Source organism: Oncorhynchus mykiss, chromosome 8, assembly GCF_057628025.1.
Source record: "Oncorhynchus mykiss isolate SJ-2025 chromosome 8, ASM5762802v1, whole genome shotgun sequence".
Lineage (NCBI taxonomy): Eukaryota > Metazoa > Chordata > Actinopteri > Salmoniformes > Salmonidae > Oncorhynchus > Oncorhynchus mykiss.
Window position 1 is genome coordinate 88,677,501 of NC_143029.1, and position 20,394 is coordinate 88,697,894.

Genomic DNA, 20,394 nt, shown 5'->3' on the forward strand with positions numbered 1-20,394 from the left:
ACACATTTTTAATGGGGCAGAGATTTGTTTTGCTGTTTTTAAAGCTAATTTCCTGCAATTCTACACATTTTTAATGGGGCAGAGATTTGTTTTGCTGTTTTTAAAGCTAATTTCCTGCAATTCTACACATTTTTAATGGGGCAGAGATTTGTTTTGCTGTTTTTAAAGCTAATTTCCTGCAATTCTACACATTTTTAATGGGGCAGAGATTTGTTTTGCTGTTTTTAAAGCTAATTTCCTGCAATTCTACACATTTTTAATGGGGCAGAGATTTGTTTTGCTGTTTTTAAAGCTAATTTCCTGCAATTCTACACATTTTTAATGGGGCAGAGATTTGTTTTGCTGTTTTTAAAGCTAATTTCCTGCAATTCTACACATTTTTAATGGGGCAGAGATTTGTTTTGCTGTTTTTAAAGCTAATTTCCTGCAATTCTACACATTTTTAATGGGGCAGAGATTTGTTTTGCTGTTTTTAAAGCTAATTTCCTGCAATTCTACACATTTTTAATGGGGCAGAGATTTGTTTTGCTGTTTTTAAAGCTAATTTCCTGCAATTCTACACATTTTTAACGGGGCAGAGATTTATTTTGCTGTTTTTAAAGCTAATTTCCTGCAATTCTACACATTTTTAACGGGGCAGAGATTTATTTTGCTGTTTTTAAAGCTAATTTCCTGCAATTATATGCATTGTTTCATGTCTTATGTGTGTTTATATGATTCCAGGGGTCTGTCTTGAGCCCGTTCTGGGTCCGGATCCGATCTCAGTAGAGCATGGAGCCTCTACAGTCGGCTATAAAGTGCTCGGAGAAGCACAGAGCAAAGTTATATATTTATGAAAATGTACTTCCTTCCCGAGTCTTTTGCTCTGCTTGGATGGTGTAAATAAAACTGTATTACACACCGCAATGGCTAGTCCAGAAAACTGCACTATCTTGCGCACAAACTAACCTATAGCCTGTGTTCTGTTCAGTTTGAGAAGGAGCGTGCGAAGACGAGAAGGACCGGTTGGTCAACTTCGATAGTCTTCTACTACTATAATTGCATTTATTAAAAACAATATATTTATTGCCCATGGTGTATTCCTCAAGAGTTATTTGTCCTCGCGATAAGCCAAAGTCTAGTAATTTACATTTTGGTGCTGAAACTTGAAGCAGCAGCAGGGGGCTACCAATTAATCAGAAACGGACAGCTCATAGTGCTGACAGTAGGCATTAATGACTTTCAACTGTCTTCATTTTAATTAGACTTACGAACAACAAGAGGGCTTTGTGTCGAAGCCTATTTCCTCCTGTTTGTAGAAATAAGGGGTAGGCCTACCTGTTTGACAGGAGAAATCAGGCTATAGGCTGCTATATCCATAGATTTGATCGGTTAATTCCTCCACTCACCATGCACTCTTTAAATGGCCTACCTCAGTGTCAGTGAAGGGCTGTTAAGTTTAAACCAGGACTCGAATTGAGGGGGGTATGCCACAGGCTTACCTTTAATTAAAGAAAATGGCAAAAACCAGAGGCCTACCTGTTGTTAGTTTAAGATTTTGAAGAAAATAAAACAGATCCGATTATATAAAGTGATTTATAACAGCGCTTTGGTTCGCGAAACAAGCTGTGAAATACCTGGAAAGGACGTGACTCAGATGCATTATGGGAAGAGGTTGAGTTTGCTTGGGAAGTAATCTAATTCTGTCACTATCATTTGATTAAGAGATTCACATAATATTTTTTTGATGTTTAAACTCAGACAGCTTTGAGGGAAACACGTGTGACCTTCTCTGGGTTAAACCACAGAAGAAGAGTAGCCAGCAGTTAAATCTTACATGTTTCTACGTCGGTAGGCCTACTCGGTCTAGGGTGGAAAGGTAGGCCCTACTCTGTCTAGGGTGGAAAGGTAGGCCCTACTCTGTCTAGGGTGGAAAGGTAGGCCCTACTCTGTCTAGGGTGGAAAGGTAGGCCCTACTCTGTCTGGGATGGAAAGGTAGGCCCTACTCTGTCTAGGGTGAAAAGGTAGGTCTACTCTGTCTAGGGTGGAAAGGTAGGTCTACTCTGTCTAGGGTGGAAGGTAGGTCTTCTCTGTCTAGGGTGAAAAGGTAGGTCTACTCTGTCTGGGGTGAAAAGGTAGACCTACTCTGTCTAGGGTGGAAAGGTAGGCCTACTCTGTCTGGGGTGGAAAGGTAGGCCCTACTCTGTCTGGGGTGAAAAGGTAGGCTCTACTCTGTCTGGGGTGGAAAGGTAGGCCTACTCTGTCTAGGGTGAAAAGGTAGGTCTACTCTGTCTAGGGTGAAAAGGTAGGTCTACTCTGTCTAGGGTGAAAAGGTAGGTCTACTCTGTCTAGGGTGAAAAGGTAGGTCTACTCTGTCTGGGCTGGAAAGGTAGGCCCTACTCTGTCTAGGGTGAAAAGGTAGGCCCTACTCTGTCTAGGGTGGAAAGGTAGGCCCTACTCTGTCTAGGGTGAAAAGGTAGGTCTACTCTGTCTAGGGTGAAAAGGTAGGCCCTACTCTGTCTAGGCTGGAAAGGTAGGCTCTACTCTGTCTGGGGTGGAAAGGTAGGCCCTACTCTGTCTAGGCTGGAAAGGTAGGTCCTACTCTGTCTAGGGTGAAAAGGTAGGTCTACTCTGTCTAGGGTGAAAAGTTAGGTCTACTCTGTCTAGGGTGAAAAGGTAGGTCTACTCTGTCTAGGGTGGAAAGGTAGGCCCTACTCTATCTAGGGTGGAAAGGTAGACCTAATTTTTGGTACCTAAGGTACCATGCTCACGTTCCTAATGACGTCTCAGATTTAATTATGTGTAAACCGGGACAGTTTCGTTGCAAACAAGACACCCCGATTTGGCATTGGAGAAATATGATAAGATTAACTCATAGGCCTCCTATCTCTCTGTCCATTCTTAGCCTGTAATTTCGTTAATTTGTGTGGAATAAAAACAATATTCCCGCTAAAATCCAGTAGAATTGCATGAAATTATAAAATACTATTTTTATATATATTATATATATTATATATATAGCAAAATATATTTTGCTGAAGGTATGGCCATCCATTTCTTATTTCAGAGAGGTCTGATTTTCTCCATGTAACCCCCATTATAAATAGTGTTCCCTTGATGGAAAAAGTGAACAGTGGTGCTTCATCTGGTGGGGGGGGGGGGGGAACAGAATAATCATGCTCCTCTTCCTCTCTTATGGTGCCGACTAACCATGGTCTTCCATTCTTGTCCCGTAGGTCCAGAACATGTCCCAGTCCATTGAGGTACTGAACCTGCGGACTCAGAGAGACTTCCAGTACATCATGAGGATGGAGGGCCAGTTCAAAGGGCTAAGGTCAAAGTTCAGACAGGTAGAGGCCGACGGGAAGACACAGGTCAACAGAAACTTCCAGGTGTGAAAAATACAGATTTGTTTCTGGTTGTTATGTGGTTCTGACCTCGCTTTAACCAGAACATGACCTTATTATAACGTCTTTAACCAGAGCATTACGTTATAGGAATTTAGCAGACACTCTTATCCAGAACGACTACCACGAACTGTTAGGGTTAAGCGCCTTGCTCGGGGACACGTAGACAGATTTTTCACCTAGTCAGGTTTATCACGTTTAAGGTGTGAACCAGATGCAGACAGTGTTGAAGAAACAAACGTTTATTCCTTAAACAGGGGCAGGCAAACGACAGGTCAGGGCAGGCAGGGGTCAATGATCCAGACAGGTGGGGTAAGGTACAGAATGGCAGGCAGTCTCAGTCTCAGGGTCAGGGTCAGGGTCAGGGTCAGGGTCAGGGCAGGCAGGGGTCAATGATCCAGACAGGTGGTGTAAGGTACAGAATGGCAGGCAGTCTCAGGGTCAGGGCAGTCAGGGGTCAATGATCCAGACAGGGTGTAAGGGTCCAGAACGACAGGCAGTCTCAGGGTCAGGGTCAAGGCAGGCAGGGGTCGAAAAATCAAACCAAATAGAACTGAACTGAATCAAACTAAACCCTGTGTATCCTCCCCTCCTCCAGGAGTTGAAGGGTAAGATGGAGACCCTACAGCCTCTGATCCCGGTGTTGGAACAGTACAAGACAGATGCCCAGCTCATCGTTCAGTTTAAACAGGAGATCAGGAACCTGTCTATGGTGCTCACAGCCATCCAGGAGGAGATAGGAGCCTACGACTCTGAGGAACTACAACAGAGGGTCCTGAGTCTGGAGAGCAGGCTACGCAACTGCAGGAGCAGACTCAGTGAGTCACATACAGATGCATTTAGGCACACACACACACACACACACACACACAAATCAAATTAAATGTTATTTGTCACATGCGCCAAATTACAACAGGTGTAGACATTACTTTACCGCTAAGCGCTTACTGGCGAGCCATTTCCCAACGATGCTAAAAAGTAAGAAACATTTGCTCAATTTTAAAAAAGGAAATAATAACACAATAAACATTTTAAAAAAATAACAAGGCTGTATACAAGGCCAAGAACCCAAGTCAATGTCCATGGGGTTGTGGTAGTTGAGGTACTATGTACATACTGTATAGACACACAGGCAGGAACCGGAGAGGAGCAAACTCAGGGAATTACACACAGACATGCACCCATGTACCCATAACCATATGAATATACAGTATTATAGAAATATACAGTATTATACAAATATACAGTATTATACAAATATACAGTACATATCATAGAAATATACAGTATTATACAAATATACAGTACATACCATAGAAATATACAGTATTATACAAATATACAGTACATACCATAGAAATATACAGTATTACACAAATATACAGTACATATCATAGAAATATACAGTATTATACAAATATACAGTACATATCATAGAAATATACAGTATTATACAAATATACAGTACATAACATAGAAATATACAGTATTATACAGATATACAGTACATATCATAGAAATATACAGTATTATACAAATATACAGTACATATCATAGAAATATACAGTATTATACAAATATACAGTACATATCATAGAAATATACAGTATTATACAGATATACAGTACATATCATAGAAATATACAGTATTATACAAATATACAGTACATATCATAGAAATATACAGTATTATACAAATATACAGTACATATCATAGAAATATACAGTATTACACAAATATACAGTACATATCATAGAAATATACAGTATTATACAAATATACAGTACATATCATAGAAATATACAGTATACAGTCTGTAAGGTCCCTCATCTCTGTACCCCACACATACTGTAAGGTCCCTCATCTCTGTACCCCACACATACTGTAAGGTCCCTCATCTCTGTACCCCAACACATACAATTATCTGTAAGGTCCTTCATCTCTGTACCCCCACACATACAATTATCTGTAATGTCCCTCATCTCTGTACCCCACACATACAATTATCTGGAAGGTCCTTCATCTCTGTACCCCACACATACTGTAAGGTACTTCATCTCTGTACTCCACAAATACAGTTATCTGTACGGTCCCTCATCTCTGTACCCCACACATACAATTATCTGTAAGGTCCTTCAATCGAGCAGTGAATTTCAATCACAGATCCAAATACAAAAAACCTGGGAGGTTTTCCAATGTCTCTCAAAGAAGGGCACCTATTGGTAGATGAGTAAAATATCCCATTGAGCCTTGTGAAGATATTAATTATCATGGTGTATCAATACACACAGTCACTACAAAGATACATGCATCCTTCCCAGGCAGGGTACACGAAAAGATGTTTAAAATTAAGGTTTAAATGTACTGTAAATAAATATAGAATACAGTTGAAGTTGGAAGTTTACATACACCTTAGCCAAATACATTTTCACATTTCTTGACATTTAATCCTAGTAAAAAGACCCTGTTTTAGGTCAGTTAGGATCACCACTTTATTTTAAGAATGTGAAATGTCAAAATAATATTAGAGAGAATGATTTATTTCAGCTTTTATTTCTTTCATCACATTCCCAGTGGGTCAGAAATTACAAACACTTAATTAGTATTTGGTAGCATTGCCTTTAAATTGTTTAACTTGGGTCAAACGTTTCGGGTAGCCTGACACACACTTGGGTGAATTTTGGCCCATTCCTCCTGGTGTAACTGAGTCAGGTTTGTAGGCCTCCTTTCTCACACACGCTTATTCAGTTCTGCCCACAAATGTTCTATAGGATTGAGGTCAGGTCTTTGTGATGGCCACTCCAATACCTTGACTTTGTTGCCACAACTTTGGAAGTTTGCTTGGGATCATTGTTAATTTGGAAGACACATTTGCGAACAAGCTTTAACTTCCTTACTGATGTTGCTTCAATATATCCACTTCATTTTCCATCCTCATGACGCCATCTATTTTGTGAAGTGCACAAGACCCTCCTGCAGCAAAGCACACCCACAACATGATGCTGCCACCCCCGTGCTTCACGGTTGGGATGGTATTCTTCAGCTTGCAAGCCTATCCCTTTTTCCTCCAAAAATAACGATGGTCATTATGGCCAAAAGAGTTATATTTTTGTTTCATTAGACCAGAGGACATTTCTCCAAAAAGTATGATCTTTGTCCCCATGTGCAGTTGCAAACCGTAGTCTGGCTTTTTTTATTACGGTTTTTGAGCAGTGGCTTCTTCCTTGCTGAGCGGCCTTTCAGGTTGTGTACGTATAGGACTGTTACAACTTCTAACAATGGTGAGTGGAGGAGTCAAGCGCAGAGAGCATGTAATTCAGTACGTGGATATTTTATTTCATAGACTGTGGAACCACGACATGCAAAACACCAGGGCGCATGAAACAACCCGTCCCAAAATACAACGGACTAAAAACTGTTCGGAAAAATACAGATAACACAAACACTAACTCAAAACAGGTGTACCCAATTAAACCCAATAAACAGAAACAAACAGAAAGGGAATCGATGGCAGCTAATAGGCCGGCGACGACGACCGCCGAACAGGAAGAGGCACCATCTTCGGCGAGATTCGTGACAAGGACTCATTTTACTGTGGATATAGATACTTTTGTACCTGTTTCCTCCAGCATTTTCACAAGGTCCTTTGCTGATGTTCTGGGATTGATTTGCACTTTTCGCACCAAAGTACGTTCATCTCTAGGAGACAGAACGCATCTCCTTCCTGAGCGGTATGACAGCTGTGTGGTCCCATGGTGTTTATATTTGCGTACTATTGTTTGTACAGATGAACGTGGTACCTTCAGGCGTTAGGAAATTGCTCCCGAGGATGAACCAGACTTGTGGAGGTCTACAGTTTTTTTTCTGAGGTCTTGGCTGATTACTTTTGATTTTCCCATGATGTCAAGGAAAGAGGCACTGAGTTTGCAGGTAGGCCTTGAAATACATCCATGATGTCAGTTAGCCTATCAGAAGCTTCTAAAGCCATGACATAATTTTCTGGAATTTTCCAAGCTGTTTAAAGGCACAGTCAACTTAGTGTATGTCAATTTCTGACGCACTGGAATTGTGATACAGTGAATTACAAGTTAAATAATCTGTCTGTAAACAATTGCTGGAATAATTACTTGTGTCATGCACAAAGTAGATGTCCTAACCAACTTGCCAAAACTATAGTTTGTTAACAACACATTTGTGGAGTGGTTGAAAAAATAGTTTTAATGACTTCAACCTAAGTGTATGTGAACTTCCGACTTCAACTGTACATTTGGAGGTCAGTGGGGCCAGTGGGGACTGTGACTGTCCCTTTTATTTAAAGTTATCTAGTTTTATAATCCTAAACTAAGCAGAGTCTTACCTGTTACTGGAAATGTAGCAAGGAAACTATCGTTGATACGTTTGTGACCTATTCTAGTGTATCGTGTAGTGTATCGTATAAACTCATCAGTGAGATGGAACTGTGTGTCCTAGAATGCATCGCAAATTACACCTTAGTCCCCTATACAGAGCAACGTGGGCCCATAAGACTCTAACCTGCCTAGCAACAGTCGGTTGTCCCTCGCTCCTAGTTCTCTGGACCTGCCCGGCAACAGTCAGTTGTCCGTCGCTCCTAGTTCTCTGGACCTGCCCGGCAACATTTAGTTGTCCGTCGCTCCTAGTTCTCTGGACCTGCCCGGCAACAGTCGGTTGTCCCTCGCTCCTAGTTCTCTGGACCTGCCCGGCAACAGTCAGTTGCCCGTCGCTCCTAGTTCTCTGGACCTGCCCGGCAACAGTCGGTTGTCCCTCGCTCCTAGTTCTCTGGACCTGCCCGACAACAGTCAGTTGTTCGTTGCTCCTAGTTCTCTGGGCCTGATAGATGCCGCACAACCACACCACCGAGTTAGTTTACAGCTAGGGACTGCATCAGCTAGGGACAGCTAGGGACTGCACCAGCTAGGGACTGCACCAGCTAGGGACTGCATCAGCTAAGGACTGTATCAGCTAGGGACTGCATCAGTTAGGGACTGCATCAGCTAGGAACTGCACCAGCTAGGGACTGCATCAGCTAGGGACTGCATCCGCTAGGGGCCGCATCCGCTAGGGACCGCGTCAGCTAGGGACCGCGTCAGCTAGGGACCGCGTCAGTTAGGGACTGCGTCAGCTAGGGACTGCGTCAGCTAGGGACTGCATCCGCTAGGGACTGCATCCGCCAGGGACTGCATCAGCCAGGGACTGCATCCGCTAGGGACTGCATCCGCTAGGGACTGTATCAGCTAGGGACTGCATCCGCTAGGGACTGCATCAGCTAGGGACTGCATCAGCTAGGGACTGCATCCGCTAGGGACTGCATCCGCTAGGGACTGCATCCGCTAGGGACTGCGTCCGCTAGGGACTGCGTCAGTTAGGGACTGCGTCAGCTAGGGACTGCATCCGCTAGGGACTGCATCCGCTAGGGACTGCATCAGCTAGGGACTGCATCTCAACGTCCGCGATGAGGGCATTTTTCAGTAAGTGGGTTATCCTCTTAGCCTAGTGTCTATGCTCCCTCACTCTAGTTCCATACAGCACTGTCCCAGTTGTCTAGTCCAGAGCCATAGACAATATAAGGGTACATTTTTTTCCTGTTTGGCTCTACCCAGAATCACCCCTCCTCGTGATCGATACACTTAGTAACTATAATCTAGTCTCAGGTTTCTTTACTCCTGATCCCAATCGATATATTAACCAGATGGTTTAAATCCTCAATCAATCAAATCAATTTAGGAACCTGGAGTAAAACGGCACGTACTTGTATGACTCTTTGATGACACGGGGTTTCAGAACAATAAATCAGGTTTATTCCAAATTCCAGAAACGGGCAAAAAAAAAAAGAGTTTTTAAAGCAATTATGAACAACTTTTAACCAATCAGCATTCAGAGTTAGACCCACCGGTTGTAATGACAAGCCAATAAATCACCAATAAGATACCTCCAGCATCCTTTTCTAACTCCCCATTAGACTACCAATGCAATTTTTTATCTATGACAATAGATAAGAGAAGTACCGCATTTACGAGAAGATACGGTCTCGTAACTCTACAACTATTAAGCGTTTTTTTTTGTCTCCCCCCCTCAGGATGATCAGTCCTTCAGTTGTTGATGAAACTCTAATGGCTACTTATAGACTCTAATCAATAAGGTAGCCTTGAGGATTCCTTCTAGAACTTTACTTTGACACTTGATAATAACAATATAAATGTAATAAATATCAACGTGTGTGTGTGTGTGTGTGTGTGTGTGTGTGTGTGTGTGTGTGTGTGTGTGTGTGTGTGTGTGTGTGTGTGTGTGTGTGTGTGTGTGTGTGTGCGCGTGTGTGTGTGTATAAATAAGCTTAAGTAACAGGTTCTTCTAGCGAGCCAAAAGAAGCCAAAAAAAACATTTCCAGCATTTATACCCTAATCCTTAAACCCAGTGAGGAATGTGTAGTTATCACTTGCGTTTATGACTCCTCCCCTTACCCTATGTTTTTCTTCCTCCTGCCCCGAGTCGGGACGCAACCGACCTTTTCTGCAAAAAATATCACAGAACTAAGCTATTCTGACAATATGGAAGAAAAAAAACAGGGTGACATTTTTATTTAACTAGGCAAGTCAGTTAAGAACAAACTCTTATTTTCAATGACGGCCTAGGAACAGTGGGTTAACTGCCTTGTTCAGGGGCAGAACGACAGATTTGTACCTTGTCAGCTCGGGGATTTGAACTTGCAACCTTCTGGTTACTAGTCCAACGCTCTAAACCACTAGGCTACCCTGCCGCCATTTGGGACTCAGTCCTAGTAACATAATAACAGATCCGGGTGGATTGTTCGATTGGTTAGAGTTAATAAACTGTTAAGAGCTAACACAGTCAGGGGTGGATATATCTATCTGAGTACTGTGGGGTGTGTGTTGTGTCGTGTGCGTGAACAGCCTGTGGTAAACTGATGAAGATCGCTGGACCGGAGACGGTGAAGACCTCTGGGACACGGTTTGGAGCCTGGATGACAGATCCACAGGCCTCCCCTACAAACAATAGGGTGAGGAGAGGGAGGGAGGAGTGAGGGATGAGGGGTGGAGGGAGGGAGGGAGGGTTGAGGGGGGGGGGGGGGGGTTGAGGAGAGGGAGGGACGAGGTAAGGGATGATGGGAGGCAGGGATGTTCTACTATGTTTTTCTACCTGTAGATAAAAGGTTTTCAATTAAACCTTTAAATTGTTAATGATGGTATTGTGTTCCAACCCAGGTCTGGTACATGGATAGCTACACCAACAACAAGATCGTCAAAGAGTACAAGTCCATAGCAGACTTTGTTTCCGGGGTCGAGTCTCGAACCTACAACCTGCCATTCAAGTGGGCCGGGACCAACCACGTGGTGCACAACGGCTCTCTGTACTACAACAAGGTCCAGAGCAACATCGTGGTGTCTTACCGCTTCGAGACGGGCCGCGTGGTAACCCAGAGAGCCCTGGAGAACGCCGGCTTCCACAACGTCTACCCTTACACCTGGGGAGGCTTCTCCGACATAGACCTCATGGCCGACGAGCTGGGTCTGTGGGCCGTCTACGCCACCAATCAGAACGCCGGAAACATCGTCATCAGCCAGCTCAACCCGGAGACACTACAAATCCTCGGAACATGGAACACGGAATATTCCAAACGGAATGCGGGGGAGTCCTTTATGATCTGCGGAACACTCTACATCACCAACTCTCACCTGACTGGTGCTAAGGTCTACTACTCGTACTCCACCAAGACATCCAGCTATGAGTACACAGACATCCCCTTCCATAACCAGTACTTCCACATGTCCATGTTGGGCTACAACGCCAGGGACCGGGCTCTGTACGGCTGGAACAACGGACACCAGGTTCTGTTCAACATCACGTTGTTCCACATCATCAAGACAGAGGATGATTCCTGAGGAGGAAGAACTGATAGGATCTCAGAGGAACCCACTGGAACACTGACTAACATTCCTGGTGTTCTGGTGTTCCGCCAGTCATTGTTGGAGTTCTCTTGTTGTGTCTCTCCATTTTATTTTTTGCTCTCTTCTTTTGACAATCCATCTTTGGCCCTCTTGTTTTCTTTTCAAATTCCTAATGCAAGGCTTAACATTGATAGTTTCCTGGATGGCCAGGGTATCGAAGACTTTGGCCTGCAAACTCTGGAAAAACTGGATAAAGTTTCAGCACACTTCCTGTCTAATGCAAATGTATTGTAATAGTAGTTTGGCCTCCAAAAAGCATGACAAACTCTCAGCTGCTCTACACTGGACCCTGTACGTCTGAGACCATGAGAGATTTGGTGTAGGGTTAGTCAATTTTAATTCAAGCCAGTCAATTCAGGAAGTAAACTGAAATTCCTATTGAATAATTGAAAAAAAAAGCCATCTACTTTTGATAATATCTCAATAAACTGAAAAGGTGTAGAAATTTTGGAATTGTACATTTAAAACACTTCCTGAATTGACTGACTTTTGGTTTTGGGTATCATGCCTCTGTAGCTTTTGTATCCATAGCAACAGTATCAATAGGAGTATGCTTTATTCAGTCTCTCTATGGCATACTCTCTATGGCATACTCTCTATGGCTTTCATCCCAAATGTCACCCTAGAACTCTGGTCAAAAGCAGTGCACTATATAGGGAATAGGGTGCCATCTGAGACTGCACTATACAGTGGGGCAAAAAAGTATTTAGTCAGCCACCAATTGTGCAAGTTGTCCCACTTAAAAAGATGAGAGAGGCCTGTAATTTTAATCATAGGTACACTTCAACTATGACAGACAAAATGAGAGAAAAAAAATCCAGAAAATCACATTGTAGCATTTTTAATGAATTTATTTGCAAATTATGGTGCAAAATAAGAATTTGGTCAATAACAAAAGTTTATCTCAATACTTTGTTATATACCCTTTGTTGGCAATGACAGAGGTCAAACGTTTTCTGTAATTCTTCACAAGGTTTTCACACACTGTTGCTGGTATTTTGGCCCATTCCTCCATGCAGATCTCCTCTAGAGCAGTGATGTTTTGGGGCTGTTGCTGTATGTGCTGTATGGGGTTGAGATCTGGAGACTGGCTAGGCCACTCCAGGACCTTGAAATGCTTCTTACGAAGCCACTCCTTCGTTGCCTGGGTGGTGTGTTTGGATCATTGTCATGCTGAAATACCCAGCCACGTTTCATCTTCAATGCCCTTGCTGATGGAAGGAGGTTTTCACTCAAAATCTCACGATACATGGCCCCATTCATTCTTTCCTTTACACGGATCAGTCGTCCTGGTCCCTTTGCAGAAAAACAGCCCCAAAGCATGATGTTTCCACCCCCATGCTTCACAGTAGGTATGGTGTTCTTTGGATGCAACTTAGCATTCTTTCTCCTCCAAACACGACGAGTTGAGTTTTTACCAAAAAGTTATATTTTGGTTTCATCTGACCATATGACATTCTCCCAATCTTCTTCTGGATCATCCAAATGCTCTCTAGCAAACTTCAGATCGTCCTGGACATGTACTGGCTTAAGCAGGGGGACACGTCTGGCACTGCAGGATTTGAGTCCCTGGTGGCGTAGTGTGTTACTGATGTGTTACTTATTTTCCACCATAATTTGCAAATAAATTCATTAAAAATCCTACAATGTGATTTTCAAGATTTTTTTTCTCATTTTGTCTGTCATAGTTGAAGTGTACCTATGATGAAAATTACAGGCCTCTCTCATCTTTTTAAGTGGGAGAACTTGCACAATTGGTGGCTGACTAAATACTTTTGTGTCCCACTGTATAGGGAATAGGGTGCCATCTGAGACTGCCCTATATAGGGAATAGGGTGTGATGGTTATCCTGATAGCATCTATAACTCTGTCTGTGGACTCTGTCAGCAACCATCTCACTCTCTCCCATTGTGACGCGCATCATTATTACTGTTGTAAAATACTGTACAGCAGGGTGTCAAACTCATTCCACGGAGGGCCTAGTGTCTCTCTCCTTTCAATTAAAGACCTGGACAACCAGGTGACGTAAGAACCGACGCTGGAGATGAGAAGCAGGTAGTTGAACCTTTTAATGAACGGACAAGTGACTGAACAGGGACAGCGTCAGAACAGGAGGAACAAAACGACATGACGACAATAATGCCGAAGCAGGGAACAACCTCGGAAACAGACAGATATAGGGAAGGTAATGAAAGCAGGTGATTGAGTCCAGGTGAGTCCAATGACGCGCTGATGCGTGTGACGAGGGAAACAGGCGTGCGTAATGATGGTGGCAGGAGTGCATAGTGCTGGGCAGCCTGGCGCCCTTGAGTGCCAGGGGGGAGAGGGGGCGCAGACGTGACAGTACCCCCCAGGGGCACCGGCGTCCCACCTGGATTGGAAATGACATACCCAAATGTAACTGCTTGTAGCTCAGGACCTGAAGCAAGGATATGCATATTCTTGGCACCATTTAAAAGGAAACACTTTGAAGTTTATGGAAATGTGAAAGGAATGTAGGAGAATGTAACACATTAGATCTGGTAAACTATAATACAAAGAAAAAAACAACCGTTATTTATTTGTACCATCATCGTTGATATGCAAGAGAAAGGCCATAATGTATTATTCCAGCCCAGGTGCAATTTCAATTTTGACCAGTAGATGGCATCAGTGTATGTGCAACGTTTTAGACTGATCCAATGAACCATTGTATTTCTGTTCCAAATGTTGTATCAAGACTGCCCGAATGTGCCTAATTTGTTTATTAATAACTTTTCATGTTCAAAATTGTGCACGCTCCTCAAACAATAGCATGGTATTATTTCACTGTAATAGCTACTGTGAATTGGACAGTGCAGTTAGATTAACAAGAATTTAAGCTTTCTGCCAATATCAGATATGTCTATGTCCTGGGAAATGTTCTTGTTACTTACAACCTCATGCTAATTGCATTAGCCTACGTGAGCTCAACCGTCCCGTGGAAGAGACACCAATCCCAAAGAAGTTTAATCATCGTGTGCGTGTGTTATTTATTCACGGTATTCCTCGCTCTATTGTTTGGTCTTCGTCCCTGTGCCTTTACACGGCACGCCGTAATTTTGGGTATAATAAAACAACTATTACGCATTTCTGTCTCCCGAATCTCTTCATACCAGTGAGTTAACTGCACCTCAGATTGCAGCCCAAATAAATGCTTCACAGACTTTAAGTAACAGACACAACATCAACTGTACAGAGGAGAATCAGGCCTTCATGGTTTAATTTTTGCAAAGAAACCACTACTAAAGGACACCAATAATAAGAAGAGACTTGTTTGGGCCAAGAAACACGAGCAATGGACATTAGACCGGTGGAAATCTGTCCTTTGGTCTGATGAGTCCAAATTTGAGATTTTTGGTTCCAACTGCCGTGGCTTTGTGAGTTGCAGAGTAGGTGAACGGATGATCTCTTTGTGTGTGGTTCCCACCGTGAAGCATGGAGGAGGAGGTGTGATGGTGCTTTGCTGGTAACACTGTGGTGACCCTGTTATTGATTTATTTAGAATTCAAGGCACACTTGACCAGCATGGCTACCACAGCATTCTGCAGTGATACGCCATCCCATCTGGTTTGCGCATAGTGGGACTATAATTTGTTTTTCAACAGGATAATGACCCAACACACCTCCAGGCTGTGTAAGGGCTATTTGACCAAGAAGGAGAATGATGGAGTGCTGCATCAGATGACCTGGCCTCCACAAACACCCGACCTCAACCCAACTGAGATGGTTTTTGATAAGTTGGACCACAGAGTGAAGGAAAAGCAGCCAACAAGTACTCAGCAGATGTGGGAACTCCTTCAAGACTGTTGGAAAAGCATTCCAGGTGAAGCTGGTTGAGAGAATGCCAAGCGTGTGCAAAGCTGTCAACCACGCAAAGGGTGGCTACTTTGAAGAATCTCAAATATAAATTATATTTTGATTTGTTTAACAATTGCTTGGTTACTACATAATTCCAAGTGTGTTATTTGATAGTTTTGATGTCTTTACTATTATTCTACAATGTAGAAAATAAAAACCCTTGAATGAGTAGGTGTGTCCAAACCTTTGACTGGTACTGTATATATATACACAAAAGTATGTGGACACCCCTTCAAATGAGTGATTTAGACTTTTTCAGCCACACCCATTGCTGACAGGTGTATAAAATCGAGCACACAGTCTTGCTATCTCCATAGACAAACATTGGCGGTAGAATGGCTCGTACTGAAGAGCTCAGTGACTTTCAACCTGGTTCCGTCATAGGATACCACCTTTCCAACAAGTCAGTTTGTCACATTTCTGCCCAGGTAAACTTGTAAGTGCTGTTATAGTGAAATGGAAACATCTAGGAGCAACAACGCCTCAGCCGTGAAGTGGTAGGCCACACGACCTCACAGAACGGGACTGAAGATTGTAGCCGGTAAAAAAACATCTGCAACACTCCCTACCGGGTTCCAAACTTCCTCTGGAAGCAACGTCAGCACAAGAACAGTTCGTCAGGGGCTCCATGAAATGGGTTTCCATGGCCCGAGCAGTCGCACACAAGCCTAAGATTCACCATGCGCAATGAGAAGCGGTGGCTGGAGTGGCGTAAAAATGGCCGCCATTGGACTCTGGAGCAGTGGAAACTCGTTCTCCGGAGTGATGAGTCATGCTTCACCATCTGTTAGTTCAACAGTGTCTAAGAAACATGTGTTGTTCTCAGCTCTCTATTGGTTGTACAGCCTATACAGGTTTTGTACAGTCATGGTATTTCAGACACCTACTGTGTTTTGGGTGAGCTTTGGATTGCATTCAATCACTAAAGACAAGACTTCATTGCCATATATATATTTTTCTAACTGCTTCTTCTTCTCTGCTATTCTAAAACAGGCTTGCTCTACAGTTGAGAACACCAAGTAGACAATGTACTGGTGTTGCCCTCTAGTGGTCAATTATTAAACAGCCTTTGACTGTGAACGTACAGTACAGCACTTTAAATTGAGCCAATCAATAGCCAATCAATAGCCAATCAATACTATAAAGGGAATAGGTAGCTATTTGGGCAAAGACCTGGTCAGGAAACAGCTGATCTGTTGCTCTGGTCTGACTTCTGATGGACACCTGATTTAAATGTGCCTCAGTCAGTATCAAGGTGGCTGGGATTGTGTATAGCACCTCTATCAGAGCATGGATCCATTTGAGGTTGTACAGTCCAGAACCTCTTGCAGAGAGAGCATGGGTACATGTATCTGGATGGTTATAGTGTCAGAACCTCTTGCGGAGAGAGCATGGGTCCATTTATCTAGATGGTTATAGTGTCAGAACCTCTTGCGGAGAGAGCATGGGTCCATTTATCTAGATGGTTATAGTGTCAGAACCTCTTGCGGAGAGAGCATGGGTCCATTTATCTAGATGGTTATAGTGTCAGAACCTCTTGCGGAGAGAGCATGGGTCCATGTATCTGGATGGTTATAGTGTCAGAACCTCTTGCGGAGAGAGCATGGGTCCATGTATCTGGATGGTTATAGTGTCAGAACCTCTTGCGGGACTTTGAGGAGATGCGTGACTGGAGGGACTGTTCGGGTTCAGACACAGATGGAGAGGAACGGGAGGCTGACGCCAGGCTTGTTTCAGATTCAGACATCGAGGAGCTGTTGAGAAGATCATTGAGGGGACAGGGGAGACGGGACAGAGCCCTGAGCAGAATTGCTTTCTTTGAGGTAAGAGTAATTCATTAGACTTTTTCAAAGCACTTTACTCTTTTAAAATCAGAGTTATATTTGAACGCAAAGGAAAGATGCATGAATTAAGAGGCTTTAAGGACTGAAGAGTTGCTGAATTCAAATTCCCTCTTCACCTAACTTATACACTGAGTGTACAAAACATTATGAACACCTGCTTGACCAGGTGAATCCAGGTGAAAACTAGCCTTGTTGATGTCCCTTTGTTTAAATCCACTTCAATCCGTTTAGATGAAGAGGAGGAGACGGGTTAACCCCTAAGGTTGATGTCAGCACCCCCACAGAAATGGAATTAGCATAATAAAAACATCCCCATAAAAAATCTGTCAGTTTAATCTAGAGACGTGTGGGTTTTTGCATTTGATGTGTCTCAGTTTAACGGATCCGCCTATGTCTCACTTCTGCTTCTGTGGTGAAAGGTGACAGAGCTAGAGCTATGTTTGTCAGAACATGAGGCATCTCGAAAATCAGTCTGTAAAGTCCGAAAGGTTTGGCCTAAAAACGATGACCCCCCTCGATGGAAAGATGAGACTCACGAACAAGAACAAGCGTGGGACTCATCTGAAGTCGGTACAGCCGATCTGCCAACATCTGTCTGTAGCGTCCAAACAGTTCGGTCTACACACTAAAGACCCCTCTGTGTAAGGGTAAGACTCCCACGAAGAAGTACATGTCGGTTGTATGTCCTCTAGGTCCCCCGGTACCAGTTGAACAAAATGAAAGGAAGTACAATATCTATGGAGACTGTTTAGTGCCAGAAATAAGGAGTTAAATACATGAGAAGAAGAAAAATGTTTCCTGATCTTTCTTATATGTCCCAGACATAGGACAGACATTTCCGAACAAACTTCCTTTAGATTTTCTTTGGGGGGGGGGGGGGAACTATCTGTTGTTCCATGTTGTGAATCTGTTATTCAATATGTTTGTGTGAGCTAATAGCAATAAGGCAAAATACATTATTTTATCAAATCATTTTTTATATATATATATATATATATTTTTTTTACACTTCAAGGGGTCTTAAAATTCAAAATCAAATAGTGAAATGATCCAAGGTATGCCCTTCTTAAAACAATTCCATATAGTATAGTAGAATCCCCCCCCCAGCTGTGACAATTGAGACGTGGATTGTGTATGTGTGCAAAATACTACAGTTCCTTTGAACAGGGTATGGTAGTAGGTGCCAGGCGCACCTGTTTGTGTCCAGAACTGCAGTGCTGCTGGGGGTTTTCACACTAAACAGTTTCCCGTGTGTATTAAAGACTGGTCCACCACCCAAAGGACATTCAGTCAACTGGACACAACTGTGTGAAAGCATTGGAGTCAACATGGACCGGCATCCCTATGGAACACCTTGTCGAGTCCATGCCCCGATGAATTGAGGCAGGGTAGCCTAGCCACCTGGGGGTGGCAGGGTAGCGGCAGGGTAGCCTAGTGGTTAGAGCGTTGGCCTAGTAACCGAAAGGTTGCAAGTTGACTCCCTGAGCTGACAAGGTACAAATCTGTCGTTCTGCCCATGAACAGGCAGTTAACCCACTAGGCCGTCATTGAAAATAAGAATTTGTTCTTAACTGACTTGCCTAGTAAAATAAAATAAAAATGTAATTCTGAGGGCAAATGTTTTGTACACTCAGTATATTTAAATGCAGACTGCACAAACAAGTACATCTGATTGAATGTAGGCCTACTGTGATTTAGATGATGCTTCTGTCCAGTACAGGTGGTGAAAGATACTGTATGCCAGTAATGTTACATTTCAGACTTCACTATGGTTATCAATGAAACCTCAACACTGAAAAGCCCCTATGCTGTTAGCCAGGGACATGCTACTAGAGTAGCACCATGCTGTTAGCCAGGGACATGCTACTAGAGTAGCACCATGCTATGAGCCATGGACATGCTACTACAGTAGAACCATGCTGTTAGCCAGGGACATGCTACTACAGTAGCACCATGCTGTTAGCCAGGGACATGCTACTAGAGTAGCACCATGCTGTTAGCCAGGGACATGCTACTACTGTAGAACCATGCTGTTAGCCAGGGACATGCTACTACAGTAGCACCATGCTGTTAGCCAGGGACATGCTACTACAGTAGCACCATGCTGTTAACCAGGGACATGCTACTAGAGTAGCACCATGCTGTTAGCCAGGGACATGCTACTACTGTAGAACCATGCTGTTAGCCAGGGACATGCTACTACAGTAGCACCATGCTGTTAGCCAGGGACATGCTACTACAGTAGCACCATGCTGTTAACCAGGGACATGCTACTCCAACTGCCTCCCAAATGTCAGCCTATCCCTTATGGGCCCTCATCAAAAGTAGTGCACTTTCTAGGGGATCGGGTGCCATTTTGTGACTCGGCCCTGACGTCACCGTGTCAGAATGTAGCAAGGGGACGCCAGGACGTTCTATCAGATGCCATATCATGTTTAGACTAGTCAGATGGGTTGGAGATGTGTCCATGGGTCTAACACATATGGAAATAATTGACGGGGAAGGCCACAGGATATGGCAGAATAATTGGCATCAGGAACAATGTAGTCTAACATCAGATCCCCCCTAACATCCTCTCATGTTGCTCAAACCTATTTCTCACTGAGATAATTATTAGGGTCATATACACACGCACGCAAACACACACACACACACGTGCACGCACGTACAGACACACACACACACACACCACAGGGTTAGTCATGTCGAGGTTATCTTAACCCCCTTGTCACACAGCAACTAGGGCCCGACAGTCACACACCACAGGGCAGATAGGGCCTGAAAACCACACACCTGGAAGGTACGCATTTGAAGCATGGATTTAAAAAGCCTTTTTGTGGTAGCCCAGTTTATAAAGGCAAGATGTGCCCATGGCATGACGGCAGGAAAGGCCAAAAAGGATAAGAATTATATTTTCTATGAGGTGGAGATTCAGGATTCCAAGAAGTTGAAGCTTTGCTACTTGGACAAGGTAAGTAAAAAACTATAAACAACTTCCCGTGTTTCATTTCATTGGCTGCTAAAGTAAAAACTCTGTAATTCACCTGTTTAGGAAGTAGTAGTTGTAGTAGTCCCTTTTTGTCATCACAAGTTGTATTCTGTATTATGAGGCAACCTACGGTACTGATTTTAGGACTCTATTTAATCTGGGAATGAAGTCTGCTACATTTCATTCATGCTGTGAAGCTGAACTTCCCGGATGAGGATTCAATAGAGCCCTTTAATTTTGTGAAACTGAGGTATTGAGACAGTAGATACTTAATGTCAATTTGTTTATGTGTAATAGCTGTGTATTCTGTCAG

General features: G+C 43.3%; 1 protein-coding gene and 1 pseudogene across 2 annotated transcripts in view; both read left to right on the forward strand.

The window, feature by feature from the left end:
* LOC110504868 (noelin-3-like) overlaps nucleotides 1-11,338 on the forward strand; it is a 22,042-nt pseudogene extending 10,704 nt beyond the window's left edge. The window contains exons 3-6 of the transcript XR_016482810.1: nucleotides 3,216-3,371; nucleotides 3,802-4,204; nucleotides 10,314-10,420; nucleotides 10,626-11,338. The product of XR_016482810.1 is annotated as a noelin-3-like (transcript). The remainder of the gene's footprint in view (nucleotides 1-3,215; nucleotides 3,372-3,801; nucleotides 4,205-10,313; nucleotides 10,421-10,625) is intronic.
* Nucleotides 11,339-19,685: 8,347 nt separating this feature from the next.
* The window catches only part of LOC110530851 (very-long-chain enoyl-CoA reductase), a 33,395-nt gene continuing 32,686 nt past the window's right edge, over nucleotides 19,686-20,394 (forward strand). The window contains exon 1 of the mRNA XM_090182925.1: nucleotides 19,686-20,063. Within this exon, the coding sequence (XP_090039051.1) occupies nucleotides 19,908-20,063 (156 nt within the window). The 5' untranslated portion in view covers nucleotides 19,686-19,907. The remainder of the gene's footprint in view (nucleotides 20,064-20,394) is intronic.